The sequence below is a fragment of the Gopherus flavomarginatus genome, chromosome 8, assembly GCF_025201925.1.
Source record: "Gopherus flavomarginatus isolate rGopFla2 chromosome 8, rGopFla2.mat.asm, whole genome shotgun sequence".
NCBI classification, from domain to species: domain Eukaryota; kingdom Metazoa; phylum Chordata; order Testudines; family Testudinidae; genus Gopherus; species Gopherus flavomarginatus.
The window spans coordinates 91,877,300-91,898,235 of NC_066624.1; the positions used below are offsets into that span (position 1 = coordinate 91,877,300).

Sequence of the window (20,936 nt, forward strand, 5' to 3'; positions counted from 1 at the left end):
AAAGAATAAATGGACACAAATCTGACATCAGGAATCATAACATTCAAAAACCAGTGGGAGAACACTTCAACCTCTCTAACCACTCAGTGACAGACTTGAAGGTGGTAATTTTGCAATAAAAAAACTTCAAAAACAGACTCCAAAGAGAGACTGCAAATTTGATACAATTAACTTAGGTTTGAACAGAGACTGGGAATGGTTGGGCCATTACACTAATTGAATCTATTTCCCCATGTTAAGTATCCTCACACCTTCTATGGGTCATCTCGATTAATACTTCAAAAGGTTTTTTTTTTTCTCCTGCTGATGATAGCTCATCTCAATTGATTGGCCTCTTACAGTTAATATAGCTACTTCCACCTTTTCATGTTCTCTGTATGTATAAATATCTTCTTGCTGTATGTTCCAGTCTATACATCCGATGAAGTGGGCTGTAGCCCATGAAAGCTTATGCTCAAATAAATTTGTTAGTCTCTAAGGTGCCACAAGTACTCCTGTTTTTTCTGTAGCTAGGTATTGGCTATTATGAAGTATAGGCTAAGATAATATATAGGTGACTGGCTTTAGCTGTTGTGAATTTGGCATTTGGAATTCCTTGAGGCTTGAGGTATATGATTCATTGGAGGTGGTGGTTCTGTCTATTTTACTCACTTATTGAAGGACCTTTTTGGATGCATTTGTAAACAAACATACGTGTGCTCTCGTGTGTGCAAAGCTGGGTGACCTTGGGCAAGTCACTTCACCTCTTTGCCTCAGTTTCCCCATGGATAGCTAGTGATAATCATACTGACCACCTTTGTAAGGTACTTTGTGATAAATAAATGTGGTTAGAAATCTAAGAACAGGTGTTTAGATAAAGATTGGGGCAAAGACTGCTGTTTACTATATGTTTGTACAGTGCATAGCACAATGCGGTCCTGATTTGGGTGAGGCGTCAGGCACTACTGCAATATAAATGTTTGTTAATAATAACAAAGTCAGCGTGTTGAAATTTGTTATTTCTTTCCCTGCAGGAAGAACCCAAAAGGCTGCAGCATACCTTAGAACAAGTTAGTGATGACAAATATTTACTTGAAAGGTATGTATGAAAAGATTTTGGAGTGGTTTGCATAGCATTTTCACATAATATAGTAAAAAATTGCTGTCACTCAAGCAAAATTTTTTTAGTATAACGATTAGTGCACTGGACAAGATGGTTTGAAAGAAGTATATTGTTTGAAGATGCTACAACTATTGTCAGGACTGACAATACCGGGAGCAGGTGTGTGAGCTGTACAAAGTAGAATAGCAAAACACAAAAGGGGACATAGCAAAGAGTAATCACTTGCTTTAAATATGTGCTCTCAATATAAGTTTGCTCTGTAACTATTGCCTTCTGAGGCATGCTTGCAGAGGTTTTTTTGTTTTTGTTTGGGTTTTTTTGTATGAACACTTGGAGAGATGCTAAAGAATTTTTATGGCTTTATATCTCGCACCTAAATATTTGCTGATTTTTATGTAACGGAGGAGAACTTCTGAAAAGTTCTGCTGGTTAAATGATGTAATTGGGTGTCAAAGTCTCAAAATAAAAATTGATTTCACACTTGTGCAGTTCATCCTGTGAATTCATCTCATGCTATTATAACCTTAGTCCCAGATTTGGACCTTAGCGTCCAAAATATGGGGGTTAGCATGAAAACCTCCAAGCTTAGTTACCAGCTTGGACCTGGTACCTGCTGCCACCACCCAAAAAATTAGAGTGTTTTGGGGCACTCTGGTCCCTCTGAAAAACCTTCCCTGGGGACCCCAAGACCCAAATCCCTTGAGTCTCACAACAAAGGGAAATAATCCTTTTTCCCTTCCCCCTCCAGGTGCTCCTGGAGAGATACACAGACACAAGCTCTGTGAAACTACACAGAGAGACTCCCCCTCTCTGTTCCCAATCCTGAAAACAAAAAGTACTTTCCTATTCCCCAGAGGGAATGCAAAGTCAGGCTAGCAATCCAACACACAGATCTCCCCTTGATTTCTTCCTCCCACCAATTCCCTGGTGAGTACAGACTCAATTTCCCTGAAGTAAAGAAAACTCCAACAGGTCTTAAAAGAAAGCTTTATATAAAAAGAAAGAAAAATACATACAAATGTTCTCTCTGTATTAAGATGATATAATACAGGGTCGATTGCTTAAAAGAATATTGAATAAACAGCCTTATTCAAAAGAAGACAAATCAAAGCACTCCAGCACTTATATTCATGCAAATACCAAAGAAAAGAAACCATAGAACTTACTATCTGATCTCTTTGTCCTTACACTTAGAAACAGAAGACTAGAAAGTAGAAAGTACTTCTCCAAAGCTCAGAGAAAGCAGGCAGGCAGACAAAAGACAAAAGACACTTAATTCTCTCCACCCAAAGTTGAAAAAATCCGGTTTCCTGATTGGTCCTCTGGTCAGGTGCTTCAGGTGAAAGAGACATTAACCCTTAGCTATCTGTTTATGACACATGCCCAGTGTCCTCGCCCATGCAATTAGTCCCATCCAAGCCAATGTCCCGTTGTGTGAGCTCACCTCTGTTCTTGAGATCTTCAGTTTTATCTTCCAGCATTTTTATGGTTTACTTACATTTATCACACTTTGCAGTATAAATCCCTTTGTCAACTTCTGTTGATAAGAATCTCTCTCCTTATTCTTGCATGACTTTTGCTACTGTAATTAATTTGCTTTATAGTATTTCCATTTTACATGCCAGTTTTTCAAGTATAGCCTCTGGGATGGAAGTTAAATTAGCAGGAAAATGTTATACTTGTCACTGTTTTTTATGTCCATCGGTTTCTTCACCAGGCGTATTTGTCTTTGGTGCTATAGCATCTGAAACTGAAAGGTCTAGTGTTGAAGCCTGAAATCTGCATGCATCTGATTGCAGGATAGGAACTGTAATCTGGAATTCATTTTTTTTTGTTACCCTTCTAAGTGGGGTTGGATGCTGTGTCTCCCCCCTTTCCCCTTCCCCCGTGGCATTTTTAAATAAGTAGCTCTGCTATGTACATACCAAAATGTCTGAATATAGTTTCATAGTGATTATAAAAATGTCAGCTGAAATAGATTAAAACATTTTTTATAGCCATCAGATTGCTATGGATGTGGAGAATAATATCGAAAAATATCCTATCAACTTGCAGCCCCTGGAATCAAAAGTGAAAATGTAAGTAATAGAAGATGTTTAAATGATTCATCAATACAGTTGAGAGTGTTAAACTTCTGTGGAGCTGAATTTATATAGTGTTTGTCTTGGATTTCCAAGTAGTTTTAAATAGAAAAAAATCTCTGAGGCCTCAATTTAGCAAGGTAATTCAGCACATGACTAATTTAAGCACATGAGTGGTTCTGCTGAACTGGGGCCTTAATGCTGTACTTGTTACAATTGCACCAATTTTGTATTTAACCATGTAAAATTGAGGGACTATTTCAGAATCTGCTTGATAACTGTATGTAAAGGGAATTTGTACATCCCTAGAGGGAAACAGAAAACAGAGACAGGGAAGAAGGCCCCTTGTAGCATTTTTTGAACCTTAGAAAACTTAGAGTGCTTAAGATTAAGTTGCCTCAAGTAGACTCACTTGACCTTTTATGTGACTTCCGAGATACAATGCAAGTTTACATAAAGAACATTATTCATAACTATATTTCACACTGAATTTCACTTTCTACTGGAAAGCAAGGCTGAAATGTTTTTACAATATTAAAATATTAATACAATATTAAAATATTAATGGGACATGAGGTTTAAAATTAAAATCAAGTCAGTGTCATTTAGTGATGCAACTATTGACTAGATGCAAGAATATATATATTCTCAGAGAATTTTCTAGAAGATAGGTATGTCTGGAAAATTTAATATCCTCCCTTTACTGAAAATGGAGAGTGTGTTATGGATAAATGCATCTTCATGTAAACGTAATGCACTAAACCATAAAACTGATTGAAGTGAATAAGATATCAATGTTTCATGTGTGAAGTCACGAGTTTTAAATCATAATTTTTAATTACTTCAATAACACTCAGAGTTTGAAGTCTTAGGATTCTCTGAACATTTTCCAAATAATTGTATAAAGTCAAAACAAATGTATTTAGGTGTCTAATTCCAAAGCATCTACAGACTGATGATACCATAATGGACACTATTTTGGGCCTAACCCGGCTTTCTAAGGACCTGGGTGTGACAGGGTCCCCAGGATGCAACCTGGACTGTGGGAGTGCCGAGCCCTTCAAACCCACCAGCCTGGGTTATCCCCCACGCTGTGATGCTAATGTTAAGTTCCAAGCCTCTGGCAGGCCCTGCACTTACACAGCCATCCACTGGCAGGGACACAGCCAACTGACTTACTCATGAACCATCAATAGGGAGGCTTCAGCCAGTTCCCCCCAGCTCCCTACTCTTGCACCACTGAACTGCACCATCTTGCACTGGAGAAGGAAAAAGGCCTACCTTATTTTCTGGCTATTTGTTCAAATCCCAGCAGGAACTCCCCCTACCCCCAAAAGATTGCAGACCAAAGCTCCCAAACATCCACCTCCAAAGAGCTGAAGTTTCTCCCTCCCACTCATTACTTTGCACACTTACAGAGAGACAAGGGGAGTAACAGAAGCGGGTATAGGAAGGCAGGGAGACAGCACTACATTCCTGTTGTAAATTATTCGCAGCCTCACCATACTCTAAATCTCTGTTCCCAGAAACTAAAAACCAACCACTATATGACTCTGTTTAGAATGTCGGTCAAGGGCCCTACGGACCTTTGCTCACTTTGTCCTGGGAGCATTTCCTTAACTTACCTCTCTTCACACCTAATGTCACTTCCCCCCACTGCCCAGTTTATATCCAGTTGAGAAAAATGTAGGGCTAGAAATGACAAGCTCTATGAAATAGCTCTTTGTTTATTGTATTTTATGGAGTACCATGCAGTAATGGGTTTGAGAGACTGGCAAGGAAGGACAGCATTGCCAGGATCTACTTTGTCATAACTAGACCTGGGGGAAATTTTTTGATCAAAATGTTTTTTGTAAAACCAAACCAAACAGCATATAATTCAGTGACACCAAAATATTTCATAAATTCATATAGATTGATAAATTGTTTTAATAAAAATATCTTCCTGAAACATGGAAAAATGAAATATTTCACGTTGATATTTTTAAACAAAACTTTGATTTTTCAATTCAAAACATTTTTGTTTAAAATTTTTCATTTTATTTTTAAAAAATTTAAAACATTAAAAATGCTTGAAATCTAAATAAAATATTTTCTAGAAATAGGAGTAATTTCTTTGGTCCTCTGATCATCACTGTTTCTTGTAGGCAATTGAATGTTCATATCTATGCAAAATTATACCCAGCACACTCTGTGTTCTGAGAGTCCATGTCCAGAGATCTTGCCACAGAATTGTGCTTCGAAATTTAAGTATTCACTGTCTTTTAAAAAATTTTCTTGTTCTCACACCTGTGAATAAATCCTTAAGAACATTAACTCAATGTAAATCAATAATTATGTCTTCCTGAGTCTGCAGGTAACCTGTAGGTAACAAGAGCAATGGGAGATGTAAACTGTTGCCATGTTTCTCAAAGGGTTGTTAATTCTGAAACCTAAAGATCAGGGCATCACAGAGAACAAAGACATAGACACAAGAATGAACTTAAACCAGCAGGTGGTCATTTATTAAATTGAACAGTAAATGGGGGCTGACAAGGCATTAATTGAGTCCCATGAGAGGTTAAATGGGTTCATGCTATACAACCAAGGAATTAGGATTGATCCTCTTAATCATGAGTTTGGCTCACTCCATTGCTGAATCCCACTACCTTGTCCTTGCGAGTGGGAAGGAGGGTAGATCAGGAGAGTTCACAGTTCACCACTACCTCCTGGCTTCTGTGCTCAGGTTTTTCACAGGAGCTGGGTCCCTGAAGCCTATTACTCACACTGGACACCAGTTGCAAGTGGTACCTATATTAGACTTTCAGTTACCTCCACCCCTGCAAGCGATGTCCCTTACCTTTGTCTCCATCTACCACACCTCCAGGATCCAACACCAGTCTTGCTCAGAGGGAAAAACTCCTTCCTAAGGAAGGATCAGGGGTACTCATCAGACCTCCAGCAAGCCTGGAAAGGCACCTATGACACACCTACACCTCCTACAAGACCAGGTGGGTGGGGAAGCATCCAGGGGCAAGAATGGGTGCTAGGTACTTGGAATGCTTAAATACAGAGGGGATGGGAGATTTGGTGGAGTCAATCAGCTCCTTCATGCACCACTGAATTAACCATTGGGTGACCAGGAGAGGAGACTCCTGCCTCCCCCGCCCCTACCCATGCATGATCCCCACGTGCATTGTGAGCAGGTGGGAAGGAGAAGGAGAGGGAACTTGGGTACCAGAGGTCACACCCTCCCTCTGAACCAGACATCCAGGATGGCCACTCCCTTGCTGGTCTGATCAAACACACCCCTGCTGAAATAGAAGGGATGTTTTAGTAGGCAGAAGCAGCTAATGTGCTTATCACACAATCCAATGTTCCTCCTATGTCCATCTCCTCAGGTCGAAAAATCTTAATTGCCTTTGTACTCTGCACCTAAACCCCCCAGTCTTCTCTCTGACAACTTCTCTGTTGCATTTACATGTTGTCAATAAAAAAAAAATCTTTGGTGTGCATCAAAAACTGAAAAGGTGGGAGAGTATAAAATAAATTAATGTAATATCAAAATAAATAAAATTGTACTGATTGTTTTCATAGACTCATAGAATATCAGGGTTGGAAGGGACCTCAGGAGGTCATCTAGTCCAACCCCCTGCTCAAAGCAGGACCAATTCCCAACTAAATCAACCCAGCCAGGGCTTTGTCAAGCCTGACCTTAAAAACCTCTAAGGAAGGAGATTCCAGCACCTCCCTAGGTAACCCATTCCAGTGCTTCACCACTCTCTGAGTGAAAATGTTTTTCCTAATTTCCAACCTAAACCTGCCCCACTGCAACTTGAGACCATTGCTCCTTGTTCTGTCATCAGGTACCACTGAGAACAGTCTTTTGTTTTATTAATTTTCGCACCCAATTAAATTAAAACCTCCATTGTTTTAAATGCAAAAGATGTTATCAATAGCCTGTTAGACTAAAACAACAGATAAATAAGGAGCATTGCAACAAATTAAGTATCGACTTTCTGTGGAGTACATAGATCATATGTTGCATGCAATCAAACATTTCACATTAAAGCTATTATTATTCTAGATATTTTTAATGACTAATATTTCTTACAAATCTGTCTTTCCCCCCTTATAAATGCATAGTTGATATCACACTGCCATCTGGTGACAAGTACAGCAACAGAGATATAATTAGGAACAGGGAATCTGAGTATTTGAAATCATGCTATAAAAATAAAATTTCACTTAGAAAGCAAAGTCTTTTTCTTGTTTGTATTTGCCTAGCACCCAAAATCAAGTATATATTACATGGTACTCTCATAAATTAAGATGTTAACAGTCATGTTTGAAATGCCAATTCCTGTGTTTTACTAAATTTAATATGAGAACTGTATAAACTTGTTTCAAGTTGAAAATTTGGACTGAAAAGCTCCTAGTGTGACTGTGGAAGGAGGAGTCTGCCAGTGTGGTGCTTCTCTTCCAAAGACAAATTCAGCCTTAACTTCTGATGTAAGTTTTTGCTAGTTTGCATCAGAAGCTTAATGTTCTTTTAAAGTGTGTTGTGTATGACTCTGTCCTGCTGGTGTCCTGGCTAGGTAAAATTACAGTGAGAGATGTATATGTTTGAAAAAAAGGAGAAATTACTGCAATGAGAAAATGTGCAGGCTGATCATACAAATTATCCAGTAGAAATGGACTATAGCTCATATTCACATAGTGTCATATTTTTCCTTTTCTGCACAAAAACTATGGGAAGTTACATTTTGTAAGGATCACAGAGCCACAGCATGTTCTAGGAGTGACCTGGCGTGCCCCCAATATGCTGCCTCCATGGAAGGGGTGGCATAGAGCTCTAGCTCTGTGACAGCTGAAAATGCCCCACTTCCAGATAACTCCGCAGTTGCTTATTTAAGACAATCTTAAGTCCCCTTTGTCCTACCGCAGCATAAAGTGGATTCAGTATGGGCCAGGAACTGACCTCTGATATTCTAATTGTGTCTGTATCATAATCTGGCAGCAAGATTGACAAATAAGCTTCTGAAGCCCAGCTTTTCTCTGAGACAGATGTTTACTTCTTACAACCTATTTAAGATGTTTTAGAATTGTTGATGTATTTATAGTCTTCACGGAGTTAATCACTTTTGTAATTCCATGAATTCCTAAACAATTCTTGTTTCCAGTTACACTTTTAAAGTTCACAAGTATTTCTACTCTATCGAATATCTTTGTTAGAACTCAGTGACTAATGCAAATGCCTTATATTGAACAGTTGTTTGGGTCAGCCATGTTAGTATCTTTTTATTGTTTGCTTCTCTGTGGGCATATGTCTGAATGTTTTGGGGGGTTGTGAGTGGTTGTTCTGGGTGTGAATACTTGAACTTACATGTGAACAAATGTGTTGTGTATGAATATGACTATCCACTATTCACACCAGTAATGTTTCCTTTCTTGTTTATAAAGTCTCAGTCAGCCAATCAAGGAGCAGAAACCATACCATTTGACTTAAGTAGCCAATAGCACACCACAAATAACAAAGACATAGTGGATAATATAAGAACCCTCTATGGATTGTTATCTGTTCTCATAATGTATGTTGAAAAAATTACAAATAATATTAGTAAAAACTTATCCAGTCACAAGTAAGTCACAAAGCAAAAAAGGGCTAAATACATTGGATACCTTTTTGCTAATACAGTGTACCTAGCTTTCCCCCCAGAGAAAGTCTCCTTGATCTTTATGAAGTTGTGCTGGATGGAGAACCTGTTGTTTATACATATTCACCTTTATTTTGAATTGCAATCAGTATTCAGCGAGCATGGCGCAAATATCTGCAGTATCAGGATTTGCTGCACCAGGACCACCTGGAGAAGCGCAGTCCATCACCACCTTCCTTGTCATCTGACAAAATGAGCAGTTCGATCAGCATGAATGCTTTTTCCGATGGCAGCACTCCTGTAAGTATAGTTTCTCTCTACAACTACTGCTTTGCTGGTTTCATCAGCAGGCATTGATATAAATGAACTATTTAAGTCAGGTGGGGGGAATTTAGGATTAAGCTTTTGACTAATGACAAAGTAAAAACTTTGAGTGACCAAATTTCATGGTTTCTCAAACATGCATTAAGGCAAAAGTGTTTAAACAAGTAAGATTGCAACTGTGCATCAGATCTTCTTTCCCAGAGCCACACAGAACAACATTGATTGCTAAACATTTTAGGTGATCTTAGCAGCCGCTGAAGGACAGATTTTCGTTGATACATTGCTCTCCTGAAAAAAGTATGGATCCTTAGTTAAGCATATTCTCAGAGTTTTGTGTTTGTGTTCTCTGGGAGAAGGTGGGGAAACTTGGTGCTGTTCTGCAATATAAATGTGATTCCCATGCTGCTCTCTAAAAGAGGTATATAAGTCAATTTAATGATCATAAATTATAACTGGCTTTGGAAGGAATATTTTTGATCCTCTTCAGGGAAGATTTTACACACTTTTCTAAAATGTGTAAAAGCAGCAAAGAATCCTGTGGCACCTTATAGACTAACAGACGTTTTGGAGCATGAGCTTCGTAGGTGAATACCCACTTCGTCAGATGCATCTGACGAAGTGGGTATTCACTCACGAAAGCTCATGCTCCAAAACGTCTGTTAGTCTATAAGGTGCCACAGGATTCTTTGCTGCTTTTACAGATCCAGACTAACACGGCTTCCCTTCTGATACTTGGTTCTAAAATGTGGTAAATCAGAGAACCAAATGCAATATCTAGCACTCAGGAACATTATGAAGATTGTGACCATCTCTGGAACTCTTTGGGTCTAAAAATAAAGGAATCAATCATACTGCTCTGTAACCTGTTTCAAATCTGACAGATTACATTGATTTTGATATAACTTTTACTAAACTGATTCAGAATGAAAACACAAACAATACAAATAGCTTCCAAAAACATGCAGGAGATTGTAGCCTATCATGCCATGTCAGGCCTTTCAAATAGATCAAGGCAGGGGGCATTCTAGCTTTTGGCTGCAGTGGTGTCCTCTAAATAGGGGAAAGTATATATGGTCAGGTACATTTGATATTGCTTCTCGGATCATAATTTTGGTGACCTCAAAAGTCACTAACAGACATGCAAGAACTGGTTTTCCAATCACAAGTAGATGGAAGATACTTAGCCATACTCCATACTTATATGTGAATTGTTACTTGTTGTAAGTTTAACCATGACTTGATTTGGTAAAAATTTAAGTCTGGAAATCAATTTACATTCAGGTGTCCAAGATTCTGAAAATCAAGCAACAGAATTTTGTATAATCTGCTACCTTTTTGCACAGAAACAACAAAATATTATAGTATTAAGCACACAGCTCTTCTAAAGGGCCCTTTTTAGCCTACCAGCTACATTATTCAGATAAACTTAAACTAAATAAACTGTTTCCCCTAGCCATTGTCTTCTGTGACACCATAGTGGGTTAGGCTATTTTAAACTTCACAGTTTTCAATAAAATATTACTGTTTTATTTTTGGATGTTTTCTATTCATACCTAGAGGCCACTTTCTTAGTATGAGACCATACTGCAATATTGAGTTCTGAATGTAATATAATATGCACTAAATGGGTTATTATCCTCTATTAGATAAAACAAACGTAGATCTTGTTTGTGAGACACTAGAACGTCACTGGATATTTTATATAGCCATTTCTTGATCATGCTTTACTGTTTATTGAAATACCACAAGATGGCTCTCTTCTTCCACACAAAAGGGCTTGGGTGATTTCAAAGATAATTCATTTTGCAGTGTGGGTGGAGGGAGGGAACTTAATCTGGAAAACTACTTGTATTGCTTTCACGTCTTTGAACAAAATTAGCACATTTTGAATTTTATTATTTTACGTGGAAAATGAAGCATGGTCACTAGTGTTGCTTTTGGGGTTTTTGTTTTTTTAAAGAAATGCTCACTTCAGGAATTCCAGTCCTCTGTGTACTTGCCAAAGTTAGAATAAGGAAAGAGGAATCATTTTCCTTGACTTTTGATAATGCTAGGACTCTTCTATTGTTTCCCTTTAAGAAAACGGAATCTGTTTTCTGAAGGTGAAGGACTAGCTGTCTATCTTAGGTATAGTACTTATAAGGACCCAATTACCAAAGCATTTGCGCATCTCACAATCTATAAAAATAGTTATCCTATGAGGTAATAAAATCTTGTTAAAGAAACTGTCAAGAAAAGGGGGTGATCCAGGCTGAGAACAGTCACTATATTTAAAAACTTGTTTGTTTGTTTATTTTTGACTTCCCCCTTTCTCATCTTACCTATTTCCCTTTTTTGCACCCCCTGTTGAAAATCAGACATGAAAGAGAGCAGGAAAGAAACATTAAAAGAACTGAAAAATGTGGAAGGTAACAGTCTGGTGAAAAGGCTACCTGAGTTGCGGGGGGACCCCAAACAAAAGCCACACACACAACTGGTCAGAACCTAAGATGTGCATTTGAGATGGATTGGCTGAGCATTACACAGTACATATTGCAAAATGATGTATCCAAAATGTGCATAAACTGAGTGAGGACGACTAACACTTGTTGAACCTCAAGTTCAGATAGTAATTAGAATTTATAATTTGAATTCATCAAATATGATACTTCCTTCTTTTGGTCATAGATAGAACCAGGAATACAGAAACACAAAGCAATAATTAAAAAGAATCATTAAGAAGTTATGGGAATTTGGGGGCAAAATGTTGAGATTAATTTCTTTCTCTAAACCAGCTGCCTCGACTCTGATTTACTGGGTTGAAATTCTCTTCAGTCAATCATATCACAACTTTTATTTCTAGTGGATTTTTATAAGGGTTTTTATTTTTAAGGCTATTTGGTTTTCATAAGCTTAGGAAAGCCAGTAAAATTGAATTTGCCTGAGGGTAGTATGATGTGCCTGACATGTAATCAATCATTTGATCACTACTTATTGATCTATGGTGAGGTGAACCCTCCTTAACTGGATTCTGATAGTGCACTATTCAGCGAGCTGTGGCTTAGCCTAGTTTGCTGTGGATAACCATATACATTTTGTCTCTGAATTGAATCTGTGTCACTCTGAATCTCAGCAGCTTGACAAACCATTGATTAAAATGCCTTTAGTTCTATGCAGTGGCACTTGTTTTGGACCAGCTACCTTCATTCATGTATTCAGAAAACTTTCATATCAGTGCTTCACTTTAAAACTCATGCTATAGAAAGGGAGCTATTAGACAGAGGAGGAAACTCACAATCTTCCAAGAGTTATGTTTCTAACATCATTATCACTGCTCTTCCCAGGTACATGTGTTTATTTCTTTGTTTGAGAAAAATGTATATAAAAACTGCATGTGTGCTGACTGCATCCTCCAGCCCTCAGACCTTGCATGTCTTCTCCAATTACATTATTTAAGAAAGTATCCACAGTGGGCAATGAGCCGGCTATACACGCAGAAGACACTGTGTCCCTGATATTAAAAAAAAATAATACTCATCCTCCTCACTAAGCCAGTCAGCAGGCTTTGTTTATATGGCCTTTTGCCACTGGAGCTAAGGCTACTTGCCTCGATGGCATTTCAATACCATTGCCTCCAGGTGTGCCCTCTCCTTCTTTTGACTGGCTTATAAGAAGCAGATGGTGCTAAAGGCCTCCATTTATGTTTTTGGACTGCTGCCATCTTTGTCCTCATTTCTTTTGGGACCAGGGCTGGTTAGAATGACAATTAATGAAAGTAAAGGCTTACCTCTAGGGTTTAAGAGTTTTAGTCACAATAACTTTAGTTAAAACTTAAAGATTATAGGTAGTCAGAAATCCAACCTTTCTGAACTTCTTATAATTAAAGACCGCACATTTTAATGAAATTGTGTATGCAATGTACTTCAAACTTTGCAGGTTATTTACTCCTTCATACAAAACATATGTGGATGGTGCACATGCATTATGAAGAGAGGCTATGTTAACATTTTCTGGCACACAATGATTGTGAAATCACAAACTATCTAACTCTTAGTTCTTGGATCTATGCAAACAGATATAGTGTGAATGATTTATGAGGCTTGACACAGAAATATTTGAACAGTTTCCTATGTATTGAAATTTTTTATATTTAGTAGTATACTTTGTAGTATAATGCCCTTCCCCATCAAGAAATCTATTTAATTGGGAGTCCCCATCAAATCTACAAGTTTAATTTTAAAATCTTACTATAAATCCATTTGTCTCTAGACACAGCACAAAAGAACTGAATTTAAAACTTTTCACAGTGGAAAGCAACAATAATCTTCTATCAACCATACACTCCAAAAAGGAACATATCAGATGTGTATGAAAAGAAAATATTTCCATAATTTAGCCTGTCAGGAGAAGGATTGCTACCCCTGCCCCGCCAGCCAAAAGAAAGAGAAAGAACGTTATGTTTGTTCTGAGGGCTAACAACAGTCTCTGGCAGGCCTGATTTAAACCTAATGATGGTAAATGATAATGACTGCTGCTTAAATAGAATGATAATTCTACTTAATTGGAATGCCTTCAAGTGACACATGTGCTACACCAGCACTGCCAAGCAGGGCACCCCTCAGCTGGAGATGGGCAAGCAACAAGCCTCCATGAGATGGTCCAGCAATGGCAGCCTTATTGCAGCTCTGCGTGATCTCTCCAAACCACAACTTTTACTGTTATAACAGATTTTGTTGATTTGAGGTTGCCACTTTATTTAGGGGGAAAAGCCATCTGCACTGGGTCTCTCCATTTGGCAGTTTCTATGTTAAGGACCAAATTGAGCCATTCCAAGTAATTCTGGTTGACGGCCATGGTTCTGATTCCAGCTTTTGTAGGAAAATAAATGTACTTCAGAATTCTTCAAAAATCAGACCCATTTCAAAACCTCCGGTGCATGACTAAGGTCTTAGTGATGTAATCACTGGACTTTGGCTCATTTCTGTCCTTTGCATTTATGGAACATTATATTTACAGCAGAACTTCCATACAGGAGAATGCATGCTTTAACTTTACACTGTATTTGCATTTTTCAAAGAAAAACCTTAAACTACTGCAATTATACACCTGCATACTTCAACTGGGCAGCAAGTGTTGAATATGGAGTTCAAATGTATAATAGGCATCCTTCTTTTCTGCCATTTAATGTAAAAGATTCCAACTTAATTGAAATATAACTTTTCAGTTATGCCCCAATAAGTGTAGTACTGCTGTAAGTGTGTCAAAGTCCAGGATGTCACTTCTTAGAATTTTGTGGACAAACTTGGACAAATTTTTGTTGTTAAACTTCATCTAATTTGGTACATTTTTTTTCTTTTATTAAATCTTGTGCCTAAATCACCACTCTGTTCACTCTTCTTATGCCAATGTGATTCCATTCCCTTTATCCATGGTGGTGTGCTGTTCCTGTGCATGGTAGTAAGGTCACATCCTATATGTCAAACATTCTTTCTGTCTTTTAGCCACCTCCTTCTTCTCCAAAGCTTACCTTGTTATCATAATGTTGGGCAGGAGTCCTTGTAGCAGGATCCCAATCAACCCCTTCCTCGTTGCTTGTATAGACTCTCATTAACCAGCACTGTTACTGTATGACATACACGTCCTTGGCACTTGGCTACTCTTCTTATTTTTAGGAGGTGGCTGGTATATTTTTGCCCTGTGAACCTTGCCAGGAATGTGAAAACTCAGTTAATCAGCCATGTGGGGGTCAGGGGAATCTCCTCAAAAAAAGGCTGATCAGACTAGCTCTGAGCATCACCAGTACTCTCCAACACCTGCCTTAGATACCTTCCCCCACCTCTTCCAAAACATATGATTTGATCCTGGTCTGACTGCAGGAAGGAAAACTCCCATTGATTTCAGTGGAGCAAGATTCAGCCCATACAGCTGATCAGGAAGGCCAGAGGGAACAATGGATCAAAGTATGAGAGGCCTCCCACAATAAGGCCTCTGACTTTCCCTACCTTAATTATCTCTGTAAGATGTGTTTCCTGAAAATTAAGTCTCTTAATAAGAAACCACTGGTTTTGCAGAAGAGATTGCAGACACGTTCAAAGACTTCAATAATTGTAAATTACAATCTTTTTAGCATTAATGTTTGTATTAATGAGTAACATTTGGGAATTATAGCCATGAACTCATTATAGCCATACAATTAATAACTTTAATAGGATACAGAAGAGTTCATAACTGATTTGAATGCTAAAATAATGCAGGGGGTGAGATTGTCAAAGGATCCTATGGGAGGTATGCATCCAGATCACCGTGAAATTTGATAGGAATTCAATGCCTAACTCCCTTGAGCTCATTTGAAAATCCCAGTCACTTTTGGAAACAATTTTTTTTCTGGGTTTTGGCAGAAAAGTGGCACACTGGGGACATGGCTTGAAGGAAGGATATGGGAGTAGGATATGATAGGGGGATTTTCTGCTAAGACTCTTCTCTCATAAATCTATTTGCATTCTGATTAAGAACTGCTTTTGCCAAACATGTAGATGTAATACTTGATTTTTTTTCTTACTAGTTGGATAGGACCTACCATTGAACATCTGACATTATTGTACTGCGAACACATCGATAATGCACGACTAATCTTCAAATCTGTAAAAAAAAAAAAAAAAAAAAAAAAAAAAAAAATTTAGCAGCAACATACAAATTAAAATAAAGTTTGATTAAAAGGGCAATTATCCTTTAAATAACGCATTGCATCTAAATCATGTTTCTCTTCACTGCAGAAGTGGGTAGGTAAACAGTTCTTTCTATGCTCTGTGCCTGAAAATTCTGCATTTTCCCCCAAAGTAGGTGGTCAAATCTGTAAATATTGAAACTACTTTGTTTAAAACTGATTCTTTCTAAATGCAATTAAAAAGTTAAGGCTTGATAATGCAGCTTTTAGCAACACAGTGGACTTTATTCATGGGAGCCATCCATTTGAGTTCCGTAAGTAATAACTACCTAGATAAATAAGATTAGAATGACCTTTAATTACCTTTCTGGAGGCTGGTCTCTAGGGGTAAATGTGCTCCTAGAGAGGCTAAACCCTTTATAAAGTTTTTCTTTGAGAAAAATGTTTTTTCCAAACACTCTCATAAAGAGCCTTCTTTTACATATGGTTGCAGTTGTGACCTGTTTTACTGATGACATCATTTAGTGTCATGTGGCTCTTTAAATGGTTCAGTCTCAGAGACATCATCTGTCAGAGCCAGGGAGAGCCTGCTCTCTGCTGTGATAATCCTCAATAGGCAAGCAATGGCTGGTGTGTGTCCAGAGTTTTTCCCAGCATTGGTGGGTATCCTAGATTATTTGTATTTCACTTTTTAATTTGAAACACTGGCATGGGAATGAAATAAATTTGCTTCTATGGGAAGAAGCAGCTTGTTCTGTGCATATTTTAAGTTAGTTGTCTGGCATCATATGTTCCAACTCAGCAGTTGAGTCTGTGCTCTACAGTTTCTGTGGTGGCAAGTGACAAAACTCAGTCTATAGGCATTCCAATATCCATCTTTTTGTAAACACTCCAAGATTTCTGCTCTCCAGTCTCTAGGCCTTTTCAGACGACCTCTTGAGAACAGAAAGATAACAGTAGCCCTTTTGATTTGTGTGTGTGTTATTCTTCAGATAAGTTAATTCTACTCACTAGCAATGTATGGATTTCTCTCAAATCAAAGTAAATAATTATTTACTCTCAAATGGGCAAGACCTGAACTCTTTGGTACCATGGACAGCTCTGGACAGCACACAATCATGTGGAAGTGTGGCCAGGACAAATATTCTTATAACATACGTTTTAAAAATATTCCTGTTTTAATTCCTTAGTGTGTTTACATGCAGATAAGTTCAAAGCAAAATGATATGCTTTCCGCAGCATCTGGCATTAAGGATTTCTCTTAAACTCTGAAATAAGATACAGTGGGTTTAGTAATTGTCTGTAAGAAGGAATATAAATGTTCACAAACCAGAATATAACAATTTATTGCATTTTAATATGATTGCGTTCCCCATTTAGTGACTTCATTGCTGCCTAGAAATACTTAAAAACATGATTTTCTGCAATAGAATAATGCTTCATCTGATATTGGTGCTGAATGGAATTAGTGGAGAATACCAAAAATAGAATCCAATGTTTATAGCTTTATAAACAGATGAAAAGAGTTTTTGATTCATAGCAATTGTCATATTTAATATTGCCAGTTATTTGACTTTTGTTTATGTTGCAGGAGGTAACTTCTAACACTTGTAGCAAAAATAACTAAAAATACAGCATCTGTTTAAAGTAACTTAAGATGCCTCTGTAAACACGATTCCTAATTCTTTGTATAAAATTATTCTGGGCAGTAAGAATATGTGGCTGTTACTTCAAATATAGTAGCCAGTTTTTGATAATAGAACAAATCAAAACTAGGAGGAAAGAGTTCTGAAAAAATTGTTTAATGGTCAGATAGAATGGTTCCACACAATGGATGATACAGAGAATAGCACAGATATGTATGCAACTCTGAGTATCCATAATCAGGGTACGTATCAGATCAAATGTCCAGTTTTGTAACTGCTGTCCTTTTGCACAGGTAAATCCATTACACTTACTTACAAGTCACAAAATAATTTGCCAAGATTTTTGTAGCAACTGGAAAAAAATTTGTAGAGCAGTTGAATAAAACAACAAGAAATTTCCTTTTCCTCCCTAGAAGTGTTTATTTTAAAAAAATTTAAAACAGTTATGTAAACACAATTTTACTTGGTAGATCCCATCACTCAGTTTGTGTTCAGTTTCCTTTACTACAGGTTTTGTAATATATACATTTTGGATAAAAAGTCCGAGCTTAGTTGCCTAAATACTTACTAATTTGTGCCTAATGAATAATAGAAGAATAAAATGAGTATACTTTTCCATTAAAATGTCTCTGTGGGTGCATATCTTCATATATAAAGTCAACTATTCATAACATTTACTTTACCATGTAAAGACTTGTAGGTGGAACAAAGCAAAAATAAAGTCAACAATGTTATCGTCTGCTGCTACCTGAAAGTTATTTGTCTCTTTGGTAGAACTTAACATCTCTTTCAAATGCTGCCAGCTGTTTAATATTAGTTATAGTTAAACATTTATTTATATATTGATGACATGTTATACACCTCGTTTAATACTTGTCACCTACTGTCATCTGAGATTGCACCTCAGCATTCAGCTGTGGAAAGGTTCAACTTAGGGTGTTCCAAAATGTCCTGTGCAGCATTGTGCATTTTCTGTACTTAATTTGTGTCACCTGTTTGTCACTCCTAGGGCTTAAAAATAATAATTTAATCTTCCTAACATCATATATTCATAAGTTGTGCCTGCATTAGTGATAAAGATCTTGGCTTTATCTGCTGCAGTGTAGTACTACTTAGAAGTAGGAAGCAAGGTCTAGGGTGAAATCCTGTCTCCCATGAAGTCAAGAGCAAAACTCCCCTTGACTTCAGTAGGACCAGGATTTCACCTCCTGGAGTTTAAAGCAGAGGACTGGAAGTTAGGATCTCTCTTTAAAGGCTTAAGAAATCAAAGGTAATGCTTTAGAACAAGGAATAGCTGCAATAATTTCCGTTTCGATTGATTGTTTTGCTTTGACTTCTGGATACAGTGAATTTTTTTTCTTCTGCACCTTTCTATAATCTCACTACTAAGCACCTAAAGCTCATTTCTGTCTACTTGCTCTTGCTACTTTCACTGTAAGCTCCTCAGGGTGAGGACTGGCTTTTTTTGTGAGTTTTCTTTCTAGTGTGTCTAGCATAATGGGTACTAATCTGACTGGAATCCTTAGGCACTATCACAATACAAATAATAAGAATCTTCATTGTCTCGAAGGGGATATTCCTTCGCATCATCAGAAACTGCCAAATAGATTTTTTTCTTTTTTTTAAAAAACACCCTACTTCTACTTGCCCGCGTGCGTGTGTACACACACACACACACACACACACACACAAACCCCTATTAAAAGAAACTTTCTGTGAATCAAAATATTTGATTGAGAAAATGTCTTTATGGCTCACTGCACTCTACTGAAGGGGTAACATTTTTGCTCTCTTCTCTAACAGTGACCCTCACTATCTCAGTTATGAGTGAATCATTGATTTGGACGTTCTATATGTCACTGCTGTTTTCACTTTTTAGCCCACTGGCATAGGTGGTTATTAGAATAATAGATTACCAGAAGATTATATTTATTCTAATATATATTATAAATACTAATGAAATCATTTCATATGGCGATCTTAAAACATTACCTGTCTGGTATTTATGCTATACTGAGTCACAAATGTTTGGAAGTATCTCAAAAATATTAATGAGAAGAATTGCTTTTTATATATTGTACAAATCAAAGTGTGCCAGAAAAGTCCTATAATTTGCTGTTTTACTCTGGGAGCCCACATCTAAGGAGATATTATATTACTGCTTATAACAGCACAGACAAGTACTCAGAGCTTCACAGTACATAACCCCAGAATCTTATAAACCCAGTAACAGACATTATATAAAAAGGAGGGGTATGGCAAGAGAGCAGGGAGGAACTTGGAGGGAAGATCTGGAGTTAATGCACTTTAGTGACTGAAAGTCTAATTTGTGTAACTATCCACCATGTGCATTTATCCACGTGAAGAGTACCGTTGATGTAAATTGGGTTCTTCACATGTAAAGTTAAGTATGTAGGTAAATGTTTGCAGGGTTCAGCCAGACTGTTTACATGCAGGGGCAGTGAGGAGTCATTGGATGTGGTGGGATATCCAGTTATTTAAGCAATAGTTATCTTAACCAATCTATTTTTTTTACATGCAAAAAGGTATCTAAAATGGATCATGAATGTAACTATGGGAAATGTCTTTTGTCAAAGTCATTAGTTCAATAAATCTGTGGCTAGGGCAGAAGGTTAGGAGGAGTTCCTTTTAAGAAATATTTACCATTTGCACTTAATAAAATATTATGTAAAAATGCAAATCTTTGCATTTTGCTCTTGAATAATATTATTTAAGATAGGAAGAGAAATCCAGTGTCAGAATGAAAGACACTTAATTAGAAATCAAATGTTTGATTCTGCTAGAATCGTTAATGCGGGTGTGGGCTATAAGATTTCATTTAGAATTATGTGGATATGAAAACAAATGTAATTTTCAATTGCTTTAACTTGCTTAGGATAATAGTTCTGAATATAAATAGAGAATACTCAGCATCAGAGGTCTAATATGGCATTTATTTTTGACTGTGTTTCTGTATAAATTGTTTTGTGTACGATTTTAAACATGTAATGACTGTGTTTTACCAGTTGCTTCTCAGATGGCTTTTTAACACTGTAATGCAAAATTAGCATCTCAGTTCTTTTTGTCTTGGTAGCAGAATATACCAGTATTATTTTCTTTATGTATATATAGTAAATGTTGAGTATTGATACAGTTAGTCAATTTAATGTATTTCAGCTGAAGCCAAGGTCAGTTTTTAGAAGTGATTTCAACTAAAGAGAAAATGACTACCAAGGCACTCTTAAAACATTGCTTTTGTGGGGAAGTTGGGGTTGGAAAAAATGTAGCTTGAGGAAAAAAGTAAAAAAAAAACCCTCTGTGTATAAAGGATACATTCTGGCTCAAGTGTGACTCCGGCCTTCGTAACTTGTGATTGACATAACACAAATCATAGTTTTGTTGTGCAATAGTTAGGAATGAAGGACCTGATTCGTCAGTGGTGCTGAACTTCAGCAGCTCTCTTTGACTTCACTTGGATGTAAGTGCTGTGAACCTCTGAAAATC

The 20,936-nt window shown here is 37.3% G+C and overlaps 1 protein-coding gene across 1 annotated transcript in view; it reads left to right on the forward strand.

Annotated features, from left to right (window-relative positions):
• Positions 1 to 1,013: 1,013 nt before the first annotated feature.
• SCHIP1 (schwannomin interacting protein 1) overlaps positions 1,014 to 20,936 on the forward strand; it is a 390,417-nt gene continuing 370,494 nt past the window's right edge. Inside the window, exons 1-3 of the mRNA XM_050965954.1 lie at positions 1,014 to 1,078; positions 3,100 to 3,180; positions 8,969 to 9,119. Of these exons, the coding sequence (XP_050821911.1) occupies positions 3,113 to 3,180; positions 8,969 to 9,119 (219 nt within the window). The 5' untranslated portion in view covers positions 1,014 to 1,078; positions 3,100 to 3,112. The remainder of the gene's footprint in view (positions 1,079 to 3,099; positions 3,181 to 8,968; positions 9,120 to 20,936) is intronic.